General features: G+C 38.5%; 1 protein-coding gene across 6 annotated transcripts in view; it reads right to left on the bottom strand.

The window, feature by feature from the left end:
* Nucleotides 1-15,851, bottom strand: part of CDK14 (cyclin dependent kinase 14) — a 605,513-nt gene that overhangs the window by 398,260 nt on the left and 191,402 nt on the right. For all 6 annotated transcript variants that reach the window (XM_043588815.1, XM_043588812.1, XM_043588813.1 and 3 more), the window contains one exon: nt 326-405. In XM_043588815.1, coding sequence (XP_043444750.1) covers nt 326-405 — 80 coding nt within the window. The remainder of the gene's footprint in view (nt 1-325; nt 406-15,851) is intronic.

Here is a 15,851-nt window from a genome sequence, read left to right as displayed (position 1 = left end):
AAAGTAATGCTAGATTAATCAATGTGTAGTTTAGAAACCCTGCAAACAAAACCAAGCATATAAAATTCCTCAGTTATAGTCTCACCATCAATACACAGCAGGAGGTTTTTTCCCCTCATCTGAGTATATGGGAGGATTGTCTTATTTTATTGAACATGACTTGATACGATTGCAGGAGGTACTGATTTTTAAATTTCAGTTTATACATTCCAATGTATATCTAACCATATAATTTACAAACTCAGCATATCCAGAAGCGAGTAATATTTAAACAGCTATAAGCATCAAGCAAACACAAAAGCAAAGATAAAGAGAAAATGCCTACCTTCCCTGATAGCTGTAAAAGGTGTACCTTCTTCTTCTTGCAGCCTGATCACCTTCAGGGCTACCAACTTCCCATTTACTCTGGCAGAAACAAAAGAAAAGATGAGAAGCGAATCCATGAAAATATGTTCCCGTTATGGCTCTAATTTCCTTACAATTTATATTTTATGCATTTTTGCACTGAAAATGTCAATGACTCAATTATTCCACCACAACAAGGTTAATTTCAGTAAGGCTGGGAATTTTATATCATCATCATAAATATTCACATTTTAAATATTCACATTTAAAATATTCACTTGCCTCGTCCAAGATTTAACCGGTTTTCTGTAATTCACTTTATGTTTCCTCCAGAATGAAACTAGTGCTTATCAAAATCATCACACTTGATCAATTATTCTCAGATTAATTAGAAATCAAGGAGTCAAAATAATTCTCTCCCGTAGTTTTTCCAATTGCTCCTTCGTTTCCTAGGCTGAAATGTCTTCATCTTCAGTCTTAAACTGAGGTCATTCAATCCCAAGGTCTGAAACTCCACACTCAGCCTTCTCTCCTCATTTCCCTCTTCCCTTTTCCCTGTTCTTTCTCTCCCTCCATATCACCCATTCCTCCCTTTCTCATTTTTTTTTTACTAGAGCCTCCTAAAATTATATTTGGTCTGATTGTGTCTTGTGATACATACAGTATATCATCAAAATAAAAGTTATGAATATTTTACTATTATAAGATTACACAAGACTTATTCAAAGCAGATGGTTCTTCCAGACGCATTCTAAATATGTAGCGGCTCTAATTAAAAGTTAAGAGTGCGCTAGGCAGATAACTTTTTTATCTAGCAAATTCTGTTAACAAAAGCATGACTATCTATACTGGTCTTCTAGTTGAATGCTCTACTTTCTACTTTATTAGACCTAGCAGCATATGTGGTTAATAAGAATTGGGAAAACAAGCACACATTTAAAGTGTAAAAGATCCAAGAAGGCATTTGATGAAAGGTTAATCTCCCTGCTAAATTCTCCTTCAGTCATCCAGCTCCCAGCATCTGAGGTCACCAGTTACCGTTGTTCATTTATACACACAGACACACACAGACACAGACACAGACACACACACACACCCAGACACACACACACGCGCACACACACACACATGCACACACACACACATGCACACACACACACATGCACACACACACACACACACACACACACACACACACACACATGGCAGAATGCCATACAGAATATAGTGTACATTGTTTTTAATAAATTTGGGGACTTCCTTATAAATTCATAGAGAAAATCTTCTCCCGCTTTTGAAAGACCACAGAGTACTCCTTTGTATAAATATAGTACACTTTATTTATCCCAGTCTTCCACAGATGGTCATTTAGCATATTCCCAATTTTTGCTACTAAAACAATGATGGCAATAAATATTCTTGGACATGTAATTTCACCCATGTAAAAATATATCTGTAAGATAAATTCCTAAAAGTGGAACTGCAAGATCAAAATGTAGGTGCATATCTAAATTCTAATTCTGATGAATATTGGGAAATTATCCTATGTGGAGGCTCTATCAATTTACACTTCCAATGGCAAATGATAGGCACGCCTGTTACCCTTTCACTTGTACTATGCTACCAACCACTGACTCTGTCAATCTGATAGATAAAAATGGTTTCTCATTGCAGTTTAAACTGCAACAAAAAGTCTTCAGAGCTTATGAAACCAGCAAACAAGAACTCATGTGGTCCAGAGAATCCAGTGCCTAAGTCTAAAATAAGGAATGTGAATGTCTCCTTTTTAAGAACTGTATCCAATTGGTCTTTTTTTGCTAAAAAAAAAACCAAACAAAAAACAAACAAACAAAAACAAACAAAAAACTGCTACAGACACAACTTGAAAAGTCCAAGGAATTCATCACAGCCCAGCCATCTTAGTGGCATTCCTTGTCGCACTGATTATTGGAATACATTATTGGCTACAGTCATGGGATAAGGAGATCTGATTATAAAGTTCCACAGTGTGCCATCTTCTCAAGGTTAAGAGTTGTGTTCATTTTCTCTCGTTTTTCATCTGGGATGACAGGCCAACGGCTTTTCTGCTCTGCATCTCTTCTCTCTTTGTACATTACCTTGATTTCTCCAATCCTGACTGTGCTCCAGGTACCCAGGTGCAGGCCAAAAATTGCTACGCACATGGAGTTCAACTGGAGACTGGACCTTGAGCTCTCACTTTGTCCTTTATGACTAAGGCGGGGGGGGGGGGGGGGGGGGGCTTTGGCGGGACTGGAGGCTGGGATGCAGTCAGTGCTGACATCTGCACAGATTTTTCTCAGCCCAGTTGAGCTCATCACTGGCTCCCCAGGGGAGGCAGTAACTGATTCCGGGAACTGCTTGGAACTTTCCCCTCATTTACAGATATTTTCCCCTCACCCATAAAACACACACACAACCTTCTTCCCACAAAGCTTTTCTATTTCCCCTGAGATCGTTAACTTATATGCACCATGAACTGAATTCTAGAATACAGGGAATTCTTGTTTTTAAAGGTTATATACTTAAAACACTCTCAGATCATGAAACGATAATTCATTTCCCTATGATACACTGAAAGGAGATAAACCTTCAACTGAACCAATATTTATTCTTTAAACGCAACTAGAGACAGAACACCTTTAAATAATTTCATAGACTAATGTGCATTATTTTTGTGGTGAAAAAGATTTTGAACCTATTACTACAATAACTGCATAAAAATACAAGATCCAGGTTGATGGAATTCGGATTCTAAAGCATAATTCTCTATGAATTGAAAATCCATGCACTGGGGAGCCTGGGTGGCGCAGTCGGTTAAGCGTCCGACTTCAGCCAGGTCACGATCTCGCGGTCCGTGAGTTTGAGCCCCACGTCAGGCTCTGGGCTGATGGCTCAGAGCCTGGAGCCTGTTTCCGATTCTGTGTCTCCCTCTCTCTCTGCCCCTCCCCCGTTCATGCTCTGTCTCTCTCTGTCCCAAAAATAAATAAATGTTGAAAAAAAATTTTTTTTTTTTTTTAAATTTTTTTTTCAACGTTTATTTATTTTTGGACAGAGAGAGACAGAGCATGAACGGGGGAGGGGCAGAGAGAGAGGGAGACACAGAATCGGAAACAGGCTCCAGGCTCTGAGCCATCAGCCCAGAGCCTGACGTGGGGCTCAAACTCACGGACCGCGAGATCGTGACCTGGCTGAAGTCGGACGCTTAACCGACTGCGCCACCCAGGCGCCCCGAAAAAAAATTTTTTTAAAAGAAAATCCATGCATTAATTCCTTATAGTTATGATAATCATAACAGTTAAAAACACTGAGTTTTATGTATTATATCACATAACACTAAAAATTTCCTGAAATTTTATAGTAGACTATTAACTCCAGCCATGAAGTAACATTTTTCTGTTTCATTAACTGTTATGTGTCCAGTGTCTAAAACTGCTTGGTACAGAGTACACTCTCAAAAACTTTTATTGAATGAATGAATATTACTAATGTCAATATACTGATAATTCCTTTCTTATACCTGAAAGGTAACTCAAGAATAAAGTATAATAATTATTGTTTTCAAAAGTTTCAGAAATCCCAAAATTCAATAAAGTTTTCAGTGTCTTCTTTCATGTCTGGTTTAAGTATTTATTTTCTTTTTTTCAAATTAAACGTGTAGTCTCTTTGATTTTGATGCATGTGGATATGATAAATTTTCATTTCCCCAAAGTTTTAGTTTATAGAGTGCTTTGGTAGTTAATCCCTTTGCACCCAACAGCTGTGTTTCAAAACCCCACTACCCTTAAATAATCTGAGCCTGGACTACTCACCAAGTATCTCCCTTTTCTTCAGCTGCTTTAGTGGTCTCCCATTAGGAATCACATTGATTATCAAATTGCTCTTTAACCTTAGCGTCACTGTGACTTCTCTGTTCTTAATTAGTTTTTCTCTACCTGTCTGGACATTCACCAACTACTGAATCCCTCAGTTCTAAAGCCTAGTAAAAACATTAAGTCACTGGCTCCACCTTTGGGGGAAAAAAAAAAAAAAAACATTACTAACTTTCTAATGTTTAACTTCGATGCATTTTTTTAACCTTTAGCATATAGACTAAAATACTTGAAATTCCACGTTACTAACTCTAACAAAATGTCATTTTTTAAAGATATCAAAAGAAGATACTTGTTATTCTATGAAAATAACATCGAATAATAACGTAGAAAAGAACACGTTTGTATCTAGTAACTACCTTGTGTAAACTATTTTATTAAAGATTCAAAACATATTCTTCAAACATTGATTTCAGTTCTGTAGAATAATTACAACTCTAAATGAATCAATAAGTTAAGGCTGTTTACAGGAAAACACTGAAGATTCCTCTTTAAGAAGTCTCATTAATTAAATCAAAAGCTAATGAATAGAAGGCAGTTTCTTATGCTTTGGCTCTCTCCCACTCTAACCTCTCTTTTTTTTTTTTTCCTTCCCCTCCTCCATGGGTTTCTGTTAAGTTTCTCAGGATCCACATAAAAGTGAAACCATATGTTATCTGTCTTTCTCGGTATGGCTTATTTCACTTAGCATCACACTCTCCATTTCCATCCATGTTGCTACAAAGGGCCATATTTCATTCTTTCTCATTGCCACGTAGTACTCCATTGTGTATATAAACCACAATTTTTTTATCCATTCATCTGCTGATGGACATTTAGGCTCTTTCCATAGTTTGGCTATTGTTGAGAGTGCTACTATAAACATTGGGGTACAAGTGCCCCTATGCATCAGTACTCCTGTATCCCTTGGGTAAATTCCTAGCAGTGCTATTGCTGGGTCATAGGGTAGGTCTATTTTTAATTTTTTGAGGAACCTCCACACTGTTTTCCAGAGTGGCTGTACCAGTTTGCATTCCCACCAACAGTGCAAGAGGGTTCCCGTTTCTCCACATCCTCTCCAGCATCTATAGTCTCCTGATTTGTTCATTTTGGCCACTCTGACTGGCGTGAGGTGATATCTGAGTGTGGTTTTGATTTGTATTTCCCTGATGAGGAGCGACGCAGGGCTGGTTCAACATTCGCAAATCAATCAATGTGATACATCACGTTAATAAACGAAAAGATAAGAACCATATGATCCGGTCAATTGATGCAGAAAAGGCTTTTGACAAAATTCAGCATCCTTTCTTAATAAAAATCCTCGAGAAAGTCAGGATAGAAGGAACATACTTAAAGATCATAAAAGCCATTTATGAAAAGCCCACAGCTAACATCATCCTCAATGGGGAAAAACTGAGAGCTTTTTCCCTGAGATCAGGATCATGACAGGGATGTCCACTCTCACTGCTGTTGTTTAACATAGGTCATCTTTGAAAAGAGTGTCCATGTGCTAGCACCTTAAGAAATTAGGTCTAGATGATACAAAGGAAATTAAGGCAATATGCCTAAAAGAAATTTAATGTGCTCTGGAAAATTTAATATATTCTGCCTCTCTTCTATTATGACTTTGTCTCAAGAGAAACTGCGAGGAAATAATACCAAGTACAGACAGATACAATGCTTGCTTCCTTACTGTATTCATCTAGAAGCAACAGAAGGCAATGTGGATACTACTCAGGAAGTGACAGTGGCAAGCTAGAGTGTATCAAGGACAATATATTGGGCTGAATTTATAAATTTTCAGCAAAGTCATTAAAAACATTTTAAAGATACTATTAATAGGGCTTCTTTTATTAATTCCCTCTTAAGACACTGATTAAAGTGCTGACTATATTGTACTACATTTATACTTCAAAAATTTACAATTTAACTAAATACTTGTCTTGCTATCTCTACCTAAATTCAATTTTTATTCAGGGGCAAATGAGAAATCATCTCAATAGTATTAAATCTTTACAATTCTGCAATATCCTAAAAGTGCTATTTACTATGTTTTGCTATGGAAAAATAAATTAGAATTTCAAGGTAAGTTGCCAGGAATTACACTTCATCCTAATCTTCATAAAAATAATAGACAGAGAAGAGGAAGACTAATGCTATTTATATTAAATTAATTTCTTTTTCTTGGGGCGCCTGGGTGGCTCAGTCAGTTGAGCTACTGACTTTGGCTCAGGTCATGATCTCATGGTTTGTGAGTTTGAGCCCGACGTCGGCTCTGTGCTGACAGCTCAGAGCCTGGAGCCTGCTTCTGATTCTGTGTCTCCCATTCTCTCTCTGCCCCTGCCCCACTCATGCTCTGTCTCTCTCTGTCTCAGAAATAAACATTAAAAATTTTTTTAATAAATAAATAAATAAAATTAATTTCTTTTTCTAATAAAATCCAAAGATGAAAAAGAGTATAGTATAATGGCTATTTATTAGAATGAGACCAATGATGCAAAACGTCTGAGGACTTAATGGAATAAGAAAAGGGTCTGTTCAAGCAATAATTATAACCTTTTATAAAAGAATGATTGCTACTAAAGCATAATTCATCATTAGCAATGTTTCATCAAATATACGAACTCATGATACTTTGAATCAAATTTAGAGTGACATATATTGTTCACGGGAGAAAACAGAATAATTACATTTCAACAATTTTAAGCCAGCCAACTCTGCACCTTTCCAAAAATAAAATATGTCAACAAAGGATTTGAGAGTCATTACCTTGCAGGCAGAAGTGACCTGAATGATCATTCAGGCTCCCAAGCAAAAAGATCTTCCCTGATCTGACTGTCTCTCCTTGTCCTCACTCCCTAGAACAAAGCAGCCCCTCAAAAGACTTGATGGAACACACCTCCCCTAAAACACCCCAATGCCAAAATTTGCTTCCTGTAACTTTCTCTCTCTGATTCAAGTTCTGAATCCTCAAAAACTAAACTAAATGTTCTTCCATAAAATTAATTGATGTAATTAATTAAAACTTAATTAAGTTTTAATATCCTGCCCCTAACTCAACAATGATTCTATGCTTAGGATAAAGGATGAACAACACAGACATGATCCCTGCACTTAGGTCTTACCAAGGAGACAGACATTAAGTGTCAAAGAGAAGGAGGAGGGTCTCACCCATCGAAGATGGAACAATTTAATCAACTATTATCTGTGACTGAATGTTATGAAATATGTTTAAATAAGTAAGTTAATAATGAGACAAAAAAAAAATAACCATAGGAGTCTTATTTGGAGGGCACTACACAACCATATCATAGTTTCAAAACTGTTGAAGAAAAGATATCAAGCATTTGCCTTCCCTTTTCATATACGGTGTCCTTCAATCTAACCAGGTAGTTGATATGTGGAAGTTTCTGTTTATAGATGCACTGCATATAACAAATGAAGAATGATAGAATTTGAATAACACAATTCTTTTCTTTTTTAAGTTTATTTATTTTGAGAGAGCAGGGGGGAGAAGCAGAGAGGGAAAGAGAGAAACCCAAGCAGGCTTCACACTGTCAGTGCAGAGCCTGATGCAGGGCTTGAACCCATGAACTGTGAGATCATGACCTGAACCAAAATCAAAAATCACACACTTTTAACCGACTGAGCCACCCAGGATCCCCTTAAATAACACCATTCTTAACCATACTTACTTAATGGACTATTAATGGTTGCTAAAAACATAAAAAGAGGCTACCAGATATCATACACCTCCTGATGGAAACACTCATTCCCGCCACGGAACAGATCGCCCCTGAATGTGACCGAATCTCAATCTAACTACTTATTTTAAGGAGATAATGTAACAAGTTAAATGATACCATTGGGACACAACAGAAAAATTTAGAATATAGGATAAAGGAAAAAGAATAAAGGAAAAATGAACCTGTCTCTTCAACAAATAAATCTGAAGGGTAAAAACAATAAGAGAGGAACCAAAAGACTAAAAGAGATGGAACGACTGTACAAAAGCTCAGAGGCAGAGAACACGGAGTGTTAAACAAAAATATAAGAAGGAAAGAGTGACAGGAGCTGGTTAAGGAGGCACTTGGAAAGAGGAATGGAAGCACAAGATTATGGAGGTCCTTAAGAGCCACAGAAAAGATTGGTTTAAAAAACAGAAACAAAAAAGAGAGGTGCCTCGGTGGTTCAGTTGCTTAAGCGTCTGACTCAATTTCTGCTCAGGTAATGATCTTGTGGTTTGTAAGATCAAGCCCCGCATCAGGCTCTGTGCTGACAGTGCAGAGCCTGCTTGGGATTCTCTCTCTCTCTCTCTCTCTCTGCCCCTCACTTGCTCTCACTCTAAATAAATAAATAAATAAATAAATAAATAAATAAACTTTAAAAAAAAGAAAATAAAAACAAACAAAACACCCAAAACACTGGGGGAATCTAAAGAAAGGAAATGTTATAATTAAATTATAAATGAATAAACAAACACAAAGTATCTGCAGCTCACTCACTATGGTGTAGAGAATGGCCTGAAGGAACACAACAGTGGGAGCAATGGAGGGAGGTCAGGAGCTGTTGCAGTGGTCTCGGGGAAAGATGGTGGCCGCAAAAAAACAGTGTATTGATAAGAGGAATTAGAAAAAGGAAAATGATACTCTGAAGACAGAAATAACAACCTGTGAGGATAAATGGCATTGGGCATAGGGAATGGTGCAAAGGATGATTTCAAATGTTCTGACTTCAGTGTCTGGGGTGGACACAGGTACCATTTAGAATTGACGGAAACGAAAGAAGAGGAGATTGTAAACAGAGTACCAAGGAGTCTGGGAGCGCCCCCAGTGGAGACACATAGTAAGTACTGGTATTTGTGGATCTGGATCTCAGCACACAAGTCGAGACTAGACATAAATATTTGTGAATCATTTGGAGGACTTCAAGGGAAGTAATAACCTCAAGAGACAGCCAGTTTTCTGTTGAAGCAGAAGTTAAGGAAACTTCAGAAAGAGGTAAAGGATATGTTTGTTGATCAGAGGATGATGCTCTAGATCTAGAAGACAGAGAAGGATCCCGAGGGACAGGGGAAAGGGACAGTGTAAAAGATATAGTGAGAAATAAAGGGGGTAAGGTCAGAGAGATAGCAGATGATCAGGGAGTTTATACCTTGGGTAGTGCCCATGGTGAGCAGTGATGCAAGCAGAGGAGACTCCATCCTGACAGTCCCTAGGAAGCAGGAGGAATGGGGGCTGCTGCTTTGGCTGCCCCTCAGCACAGCTGCCCCTCAGCCTTAGGCAAAGCATGGAGAGGGCCTGGGCCAGCCTCTGCAGCTGTGTGGAAATTAAGGCGCAAGTTCTCAATGCTGGCTACATTCTAGAATCAACTGGGAAGCTTTAAAACATATCCATGCCTGGCCCCACCCCTGATTTATTTGGGGGTGGGGTGGGGTCCTGGCATCTGTATTTTTAAAAACACCCTTGGGTGTTGGGAAACACTCTGTTAAACCTTCAAGTTCCTACATCAACTTCTCATTGCCTCTCTTCCTTTGTCTGTTCTCAAACACACTGAAGTCTCTTTTTTCACTATAAGCATTAAAAAAATACTCAGCTATTTGAAATAGTTGAATAGCCCCCACAGTCTTGGTTGCAAGCTTGCGAGAAGTCTCTGCTGATTAGCCCCTTTTGAAATGTGATTGCCAGGACGTACACACTACAAGATGTTGTCTGGTAAGTGTTGAGTGGACTGGGGTAGGACCCTGCCCTGTTCCATAAACTGAACGTACTTGTGCTACTTTGGCCTAAGCATGTTTTAAACTATGGGAGCCACAAAAATCTGTAAACTCTTATTATTCTTGCCAACAACTAAAACCTCTGAGTTTTCATGTACCCTACAATCACACCATTTCTAACTTGCCCTATGCCTCATAATTCACTTTTTAAACATGATTTCAGGAGCTTGATTTATCCCTAATAAAATTCCAACTTGTCAGCAGCAACCAACTGCTCATGCCTCTCATGTATGTTCTAAATTCCAATCCTGATTTTGATGGACCCTAGCTGCCCAGCCTTCTCTGTGTCCTAATCTGAGGTAGGAATGAAAACACTGAACAGGATGAGGCCCAAGGCAGTGCCCTTGGACACCACACTCTTGACCCTCACCCCATCCACCTTTCTGGGGACCCAGCTTCATTAATTGTCTTCTCTTTCTTCCTCTTTCTTTCTCTGTCTCCTCCCTCTTCTTTTCACTTCCAGTCTCTCCAATGCATCTAGTCCTTCCTTTCCGTCTGTCCCAGACCACTGCACTGACCAACTACTTCTACCACTGGACTGTGCTAAAAAAATGTGCATCTGGCACACAATTAGGGCTCAGTAGTGAACAAATGAGTCAACCTCTTATCATGGAAAAGAGGTACTAGAAACCCTACTACTGTTAGGTATCCTTAACCAGCCTGTTTTAAATCCACCACCAGCAATAGCACAGCCCTCAAGTGCCTATCACACTTTTATCTGTCAGAACATAAATAGCCACATTTACCCACATTTGAAAAACAAATATACAATAATCTATAGTGTTTCGCTCCACCAGCTTAACAATCTGATCAGAAAAAGGAATTAGTTAGAGATAACACGATTTTTATGAACTCTAAAATCACTATTCTGTTTTCTGACTACTCAGAAATCATCCATGTGATATTCTGTCCTAAAATATCACATTGGAGAAGGGGGAATGAGAAGGGGATGTGGGGAGAAGGTCACACCATTTCCCCTGGATCTGGTTCACAGAATCCATTGTCTCCTGCGAATATGTGGACGTCTCCAGGATGGTAATGCCTCTCCAGTTTTTCATAGCTCCTCAAGGATGACAGACAGTGATGAGACACTCTCAACGCCCTATTTCTTCAAAATTCAGTGCAACAATCATATCAAGTCTTAAATCAAAACTCCTCTGAGAACCATAGTACTATCAAACTTCCCAAGACACTTGATAATTTAACTCACTCCTGTATCTGTTCTACATCTTGGTGCTGAGAGCTAACTCACTTGGTAGCAGTGACGTTCGCAAAACAGCTGGTGAGTAACTGCGCTGTTCTCTACCACTTTTCACCCCACTGGTGTCGTCTGTGTGTCAATTTCAAATCTTACCCCCTTCCTGGGTTTCTGATGCTTCCTCTCCTTCCTTCACTGAGCTATACCCTGTATTGTGTTGATCTGGCATGTGTTGGTTCGGATTTGAGAGACTCTCATCATCCCTTCTGATGCATTCACCTTTCGGAGTCCTAGAGCAATGGACTGTACCCTTCTCCATATTCTTCTGGAATACCTCCAAACGCAAAGAAACATTTTGGAGAGAGCAAGAAGGTCATATGCATGCAGCCTTTGAGGAGACTGCCTACCAGAGAAGAAATAAGACAGTATCAAGCAAATAAAATGCAAGGTGAGCAAAGGTTAACTTAAGTTTCTTAAAAAAATGAATAAAATAAAATAAAATAAAAGTAATGTAAAGGAATTAAAGAAAAGGAGTGGAAGAACTGTCGACATATCAAAAAAAAGGGGGGGGGGGCAAAGCTTGGAAAAGATGACCAGGACACCCACAGATGTAAAGGTAGTTGATTACACATACTGCTGACATTACTAGAGAGGGGCATGTTTATTTGGTGAGATGGGAGAGTTTCATAAGAACAGAAGTAAAAAATGTAGTTCATTACAAGTTTTCAGAAATTGATTTTTCACATATAGTGAGATTTGAAACTTACTGTGTTAATTAGTCCTACAAATTTTTCTCCATAACACCCACCAATTTATCTCCCTAAACATGCAACACCCATGTGTGCTCATACACACTGAAACCTAAGGATGAAGGGATGGTGTGAAGGTAAAGAAAAAAAAGAAGAAGTTGGCTTTTTCCCTGTTTTTCCCTAGTCCTGCTTTCAAGCACACTTATCTGGGGAAACATATTAGTGCCGTCTTTGAAAAGGCTGCGTTTTACATTTCTAGAAAACTCAAATTTTCTCCTTCTGAGGTCAAGCTGCCACTTCAAATAGATTTTTATCTTCAGAAGCTTTTTCCCATGGAAAAGGCTTCAAAAATCAGAAAAGAAATGGATATATTTTTTGATGATATCATCTTTCCCTATCTTGTATTACATTATTTTATAGCTTATGCTTATTATACTATATATCATACTATATCTAAATATAAAAAATTGATTCCACTCATTCATAACTTTCTTTTTAAAAAGTCTAACTACAGCACCACCATCAGAGTGAGCCATTAACATGAGCTGGGATTAAAGAAGATGAAGTCTGATGCTCAACCTTAGAGCACTTCAAGCTTCCCAGTTCAAAGATACGTTTAAACCATAATGCTCCCATTTCTTTAATGGAGTCAGAAGTGCTCACCATTCTCCAGTTGAGGCACACATGTTCAGCAGCATAAGAGAGAAGTCAAGCTTCCACTCTCAGGAAAAAAAGCATCTCCAAAAAAGTTAAATGAGATCCACCAAAAAGCACATCACTGATTCACCACAAGGCTTTACGGAATCCCCAAATACTCATTGCCAAGTAGTGTCAACCACAGAGATCTTGCGTTTTCCATTCAAACACAGCCATACAATGCAAAAATTCTCAATAAGATACTAGCAAATCGAATTCAACGGCATATAAAAAGAATTATTCACCATGATCAAGTGGGATTCATTCCTGGGATGCAGGGCTGGTTCAACATTCGCAAATCAATCAACGTGATACATCACATTAACAAAAAAAGAGAGAAGAACCATATGATCCTGTCAATCGATGCAGAAAAGGCCTTCGACAAAATCCAGCACCCTTTCTTAATAAAAACCCTTGAGAAAGTTGGGATAGAAGGAACATACTTAAAGATCATAAAAGCCATTTATGAAAAGCCCACAGCTAACATCATCCTCAACGGGGAAAAACTGAAAGCTTTTTCCCTGAGATCAGGAACACGACAAGGATGCCCACTCTCACCGCTGCTGTTTAACATAGTGCTGGAAGTTCTAGCATCAGCAATCAGACAACAAAAGGAAATCAAAGGCATCAAAATTGGCAAAGATGAAGTCAAGCTTTCGCTTTTTGCAGATGACATGATATTATACATGGAAAATCCGATAGACTCCACCAAAAGTCTGCTAGAACTGATACAGGAATTCAGCAAAGTTGCAGGCTACAAAATCAATGTACAGAAATCAGTTGCATTCTTATACACTAACAATGAAGCAACAGAAAGACAAATAAAGAAACTGATCCCATTCACAATTGCACCAAGAAGCATAAAATACCTAGGAATAAATCTAACCAAAGATGTAAAGGATCTGTATGCTGAAAACTATAGAAAGCTTCTGAAGGAAATTGAAGAAGATTTAAAGAAATGGAAAGACATTCCCTGCTCATGGATTGGAAAAATAAATATTGTCAAAATGTCAATACTACCCAAAGCTATCTACACATTCAATGCAATCCCAATCAAAATTGCACCAGCATTCTTCTCGAAACTAGAACAAGCAATCCTAAAATTCATATGGAACCACAAAAGGCCCCGAATAGCCAAAGGAATTTTGAAGAAGAAGACCAAAGCAGGAGGCATCACAATCCCAGACTTTAGCCTCTACTACAAAGCTGTCATCATCAAGACAGCATGGTATTGGCACCAAAACAGACACATAGACCAATGGAATAGAATAGAAACCCCAGAACTAGACCCACAAACGTATGGCCAACTCATCTTTGACAAAGCAGGAAAGAACATCCAATGGAAAAAAGACAGCCTCTTTAACAAATGGTGCTGGGAGAACTGGACAGCAACATGCAGAAGGTTGAAACTAGACCACTTTCTCACACCATTCACAAAAATAAACTCAAAATGGATAAAGGACCTAAATGTGAGACAGGAAACCATCAAAACCTTAGAGGAGAAAGCAGGAAAAGACCTCTCTGACCTCAGCCGTAGCAATCTCTTCCTCGACACATCCCCAAAGGCAAGGGAATTAAAAGCAAAAGTGAATTACTGGGACCTTATGAAGATAAAAAGCTTCTGCACAGCAAAGGAAACAACCAACAAAACTAAAAGGCAACCAACGGAATGGGAAAAGATATTCACAAATGACATATCGGACAAAGGGCTAGTATCCAAAATCTATAAAGAGCTCACCAAACTCCACACCCGAAAAACAAATAACCCAGTGAAGAAATGGGCAGAAAACATGAATAGACACTTCTCTAAAGAAGACATCCGGATGGCCAACAGGCACATGAAAAGATGTTCAGCGTCGCTCCTTATCAGGGAAATACAAATCAAAACCACACTCAGGTATCACCTCACGCCAGTCAGAGTGGCCAAAATGAACAAATCAGGAGACTATAGATGCTGGAGAGGATGTGGAGAAACGGGAACCCTCTTGCACTGTTGGTGGGAATGCAAATTGGTGCAGCCGCTCTGGAAAGCAGTGTGGAGGTTCCTCAGAAAATTAAAAATAGACCTACCCTATGACCCAGCAATAGCACTGCTAGGAATTTATCCAAGGGATACAGGAGTACTGATGCATAGGGCCACTTGTACCCCAATGTTCATAGCAGCACTCTCAACAATAGCCAAATTATGGAAAGAGCCTAAATGTCCATCAACTGATGAATGGATAAAGAAATTGTGGTTTATATACACAATGGAATATTACATGGCAATGAGAAAAAATGAAATATGGCCTTTTGTAGCAACGTGGATGGAACTGGAGAGTGTGATGCTAAGTGAAATAAGCCATACAGAGAAAGACAGATACCATATGGTCTCACTCTTATGTGGATCCTGAGAAACTGAACAGGAACCCATGGGGGAGGGGAAGGAAAAAAAAAAAAAAGAGGTTAGAATGGGAGAGAGCCAAAGCATAAGAGACTGTTAAAAACTGAGAACAAACTGAGGGTTGATGGGGGGTGGGAGGGAGGAGAGGGTGGGTGATGGGTATTGAGGAGGGCACCTTTTGGGATGAGCACTGGGTGTTGTATGGAAACCAATTTGTCAATAAATTTCAGAAAAAAAAAAAAAAAAAAAAAAAAAAAAAAAAAACAAACACAGCCATACAAAATTAAGTGACGTTTGGAACAGCAGGATAAACAATTAAAACAGCCCTGGAGAGCCATTAAGGCAGGGGTATTCAGAGTTCAGTCTATTTCTACCCATTCTAATAAAGACACACACACACACACACACACACACACACACACACACGTCCAGTTTATGTTACAACCAGCATAGCAAGCTAGTATTTTCTTTTTTTGGTTTGGCTGCAAAGGCCCATGGAGAACCAACAAAGATAATTATTACGATAACTTGGTTAAAGGATTAAGACTTATATCAAGTCAAGGATTATAAGTGATTTTTATTTTCTCCATTAAAATGTATTACTGTCATAATTATAGAAAATATGTCACTATTAAATACCTTTAAAATGAAATTTTAAAACAATATCAATCAAAGTCAAATGTATCTAGTTTGAATGAAGTCTTTTATGACAAAAAGGACTGGAGAAAGTGGAGAACAATGCTTAGGCATCATGAATTACTGCATCTAAATGACTATTCTAAAAATAAAAGTGGCATTAAAATGGACTGCTTTACAGGCGAGCAGGGTGCCAAAG

The sequence above is a fragment of the Prionailurus bengalensis genome, chromosome A2 (assembly GCF_016509475.1).
Source record: "Prionailurus bengalensis isolate Pbe53 chromosome A2, Fcat_Pben_1.1_paternal_pri, whole genome shotgun sequence".
Taxonomy (NCBI): Eukaryota; Metazoa; Chordata; class Mammalia; order Carnivora; family Felidae; genus Prionailurus; species Prionailurus bengalensis.
Note: the sequence above shows the minus strand (reverse complement) of the source record. Positions and strands in the feature narration are given on the sequence as shown.